General features: G+C 55.6%; 1 protein-coding gene across 1 annotated transcript; it reads right to left on the bottom strand.

Annotated features, from left to right (window-relative positions):
• Window positions 1-1,270: 1,270 nt before the first annotated feature.
• On the bottom strand, window positions 1,271-2,785 carry LOC114095979 (sperm motility kinase 2B-like). Its single transcript, XM_027939411.2, has one exon. It carries the CDS (start codon window positions 2,783-2,785, stop codon window positions 1,271-1,273), a length of 1,515 nt encoding a protein of 504 aa, XP_027795212.2.
• Between the last annotated feature and the right edge of the window lie 968 nt (window positions 2,786-3,753).

The raw sequence follows: 3,753 nt of genomic DNA, 5'->3' as shown, positions 1-3,753 counted from the left end.
CTCTTCCAGCTCTTTATGGCCCTGTGTTGGAGAAGGTGGGGAAGCTGCTTTTGCCAGGGCCCACGTGGGGAGGCCCTGGACTCCTCATGGCCTTGGCTAAGCTCCTTTCTCTGTGTCAGTGTCAAGCTCTGCATTGTGCTGGGGGCACTGAGTCTGGCCACGGTCACCTATGAGAGTGTTGAGCATCTGGAGACCAGGAGCCTGGCCCAGACCCTCGCTGCCAGATGGCCCAGCCAAGCAGAGGAAGGAGAGGTAGGGACAGCGATGTGAGAGCAATGGGCAGGGGTGGGGGCGTCCAATACCCAGGATCAAAGGGGCCACTGAGGAGCCAGCTGAGCACCTGGGTGGCAGGTCTCCTGAGGCCCGCAGAGGTGTCTGCACGTGCACACAGCGACTTTAGGACTTGCTACCTGTCCTGATGCTTATCTACCAGAGGCCCTCTAGTCACCAAGGAAGTGACCAGGCATGCCGTGGACCACTGGAGTCATCAAGAATGCTTCCCAATGGGGCAGTGACAGAGGACCCCGCCATGCCAGGTGGGCACACACGTGCCTGGGTGCACCGTCCCTTGCATCTCTTCTTCCCGGCACTGGCAATGCTTTAACACCGTCCTCCTTTGTCCCTGTGCTGAGTCCCTTCATCCCTGCCCAGGACCCCTCAGGCAGGCCCGCCCTGCCCGGGGTCCCATCTCCCTTCCCTGCACACAGTATCATGAAGATGATGCCATAGAACACTGAGGTGGCCCAGGCCTTCTCAGAGGTGGGAGAATGCCACCCACCCTGTGGACAATGCTCAGGTAGTGACTCCTCCTGGCCAAGGTCACCAAGTAAAAGTCATGTCTACACTGGCTCAAGGGGAGAGACTCCCTCTACACAGGGACAAGGAGAGCCAATCTGTCGAACGAACTCAAAGCACATGAATGCTTAATACTGATTCAAGGACAGTGAGTCCCTATCTACACTGCAGAGGGAGGCACAGAGGTCCAGGCCTTGGAGAGGATGGCTGATGGGCCCCTGCCCTCAGCCTGAGGCCCTACCTTTCTTTTCATCAGCCTACAATTTAATCTTTGGAACAAAAGGTTAGGATCCAATTTGAAACCAATTTATTAAGAAACATCTGAAAAGAATTGTGGGAGAGGAGAGAGGGGCAGGGCGAAGTGTCCCAGGCAGAAGAGCCTCTGAGGTCTTCCGCAGGTGGGGGCAGAGGAGAGACGGCCGTCCGCTGGCACTGTCTGTCTGTCTGGCTCTCCACTTCCTTGGAGGCAGGCCGTCTATGGGTGTGGCACGTCGCTTCTCTGTGACATTGGAGCCATTTTATTGCTGACACGTGGCACACAGCAGCAGCACAGGGCTCGGACACAGGCAGCGATCCTGCTCCTCACCTGTTTCCAGCCATTGGTGTGGCCAGGGCCTTGCCTCGGGGCTGTGTCCAGGGAGGAGGAGCTGCTGTGTGCCCTGGACCACCAGACGAGGACCCTGGAGGGCTTGGGCCTGGGGAAGCCAGAGTCAGACTGGGAGCAGCTGCGGAGAGTGGGGGCCCCTGCAGGCGGGCAGCGCAGAGGAATGGCAGGCAGGCTGCCACCCCTGATGTCCCTGTGCCCTGGCTGTTGGGCGTCCTCGGGCAGCAGATACTCAGAGGGCAAGGGGAAGGTGCGCAGGGCAGGCTGGCTGGCGCTCCTCTGTGGGAGGACAGGGACATTGGAGAGATTCTCGGGGCGCTGGCGAGGCCTAAGCCACTGAGGCACAGGCTGCCCCTGGAAGGTGCTCCCTACCCCCTGGCCTTGCTGGTGCTTCAGGATGAGGTATGTCGCCATCACCACATCGAACTTCCTCTTGGCCAGAGACACCCAGGTTTGGTAGGGATCAAAACCCAGGTCGAACAGCATGGTCAGGATGGCGGGGTCTGGGCGTGTGGGCAGGGCCTGGCTGGAAGGATGGGGTGCACACGGCTCACCCTGCCGCAGCCAGGGGTGCTGCAGGATCTGCTTCACTGTGGGTCGCTTCTTGGGGTTCAGGACCAGGATCTGGCGGATGAGCCTTCGTGCTTTGACCGGAACAGAGCTGGGCACCTGGAACCTGGCCTGAATGATCCTCATCAGCAACTCCTGAGGGGTGTCCCCCGTGAATGGGTGGCTCCCCGTCAACATACAGTAGAGACTGACGCCCAGGCTCCAGATGTCCGCTGGGGGGCCCTCATACTCTTGATTCAGGACAATTTCTGGGGCGATGTAAGCCAGAGTACCCCAGAAGTCATTCAGTTTCTGCCCGGCTGTGAACCTGCTGCTGAAGCCGAAGTCGATAAGTTTCGCGTGTCCTCTGGCATCCAGCATGATGTTATCTGGCTTCAAGTCCCTGTGGACGATGCCCTTGTCGTGGCAGTGGCCCAGGGCACACACGATCTGCCTGAAGATTCTGCAGGCCTCCTTCTGCTGCATGCCACCAGGGGGGATGTGCTCAAGTAGCTGTCCCCCACGTGTGTACTCCATCACCATGTACAGCTTTTTCCTGGTCCTCATCACCTGAAACAGTTGGATCACGTTGGGGTGCTCCAGGCTCCTCAACATTAGAGGTTCGGAGAGGTCCGAGATGTCCTGCGTCTCCGTCTTCAGGACCTTCACTGCCACATCTGCCCCTGTGAGGCGATGGCGGGCCAGGTAGACCTGACCAAACTCGCCATGCCCAATGGCCCTCAGGACCTCGTACTGGTCCAGGAAGCCTGGCTCCTGGCAGGAGCCCGGCCCCCACAACGCTACTCTAGACTGACTACTCTTGCTAACCATGGACATCCTGAGCAGGAACACCCACTAAGGATGATAACTGGAAAATAAAATAACAAACCAAAACAATAAATCAAAATCAAAAACCAAAACCAGACAAAACAAAAAACCCAAATAAAAAAAGCAATATCTACAGTCCACAACCACCGACCGCCAACCGCCAAACGCACTATCTGTTGTCCGACAGGTCACCACCAAGAGCTTCCTGTACTTGTGGACAAAACCCAGCCTCAGCCACCCCCTTATATACCGGCTGTTTGAGATTCCTCACAATGGCTCCTTGTGAGGTCAGAGCTAGAAATGGCCCAATCATGGCTGGCCATAGCCCCAGTGGTCCTCTCCCTCTGGGGCCTCCAGAACTTTTTCCATTTTCAGAATAAGAATAGAAAAGGACTCCAGATGTTTTTTTTTTTTTTTGCTCCAGTGGGGTGTGGAGATTGATGTTTGCTTGTTTAGAAATCAACATTTGTACACTAGCTCAATGGACTTGTCATTTCAAGTCTCCAAATTTCTACTGACTTTGGGCTTTGGAAGACCTTGTCCTACCTGCACTCAAGGCATTCAGTTCCTTTCTCTTTGTGGAATTACCGTCAAAAGTGCGGTAGCCCCTCATCCACCTTGTGATACCACAACTGAATGCTCTGTCCCCTGAGACACTCTAGCGCTCAGTCTTCACACCTATGGGGTTGGGAGGGAGGAAGGCGTCCTCATCATTTCCTCAGATGGTCCTCATAAGACCTCCTCTTAGAAGCCCTGGAATGCAAGAGACTTGATAGATTCAAAGTGATAAAGGACAAAACGTGGAAGCCAAGAATCCTACCACAGGCTAAAGTGTCCTTCCCAAAGAAGGAAGAAATGGAGGCGTTCCTGAGGACTGGGTTCCCTCATGCTGCTGGAGCAAAATACCTTAGACTGGGCAATTTATTTGTGGGACTTTACTTCTCCTGGTTCTGTAGACTGGCAAGTTCAAGATCAAA

This window comes from Marmota flaviventris, chromosome 6, assembly GCF_047511675.1.
Source record: "Marmota flaviventris isolate mMarFla1 chromosome 6, mMarFla1.hap1, whole genome shotgun sequence".
In the NCBI taxonomy this organism is placed as follows: domain Eukaryota; kingdom Metazoa; phylum Chordata; class Mammalia; order Rodentia; family Sciuridae; genus Marmota; species Marmota flaviventris.
The sequence above is the reverse complement of the archived record's forward strand: the minus strand, read 5'-3'. Positions and strand labels throughout refer to the sequence as shown.

Coding starts and splice junctions, on each gene's coding strand:
- LOC114095979 (XM_027939411.2), bottom strand. CDS start 2,785: ATGTCCATGGTTAGCAAGAGTAGTCAGTCTAGAGTAGCGTTGTGGGGG.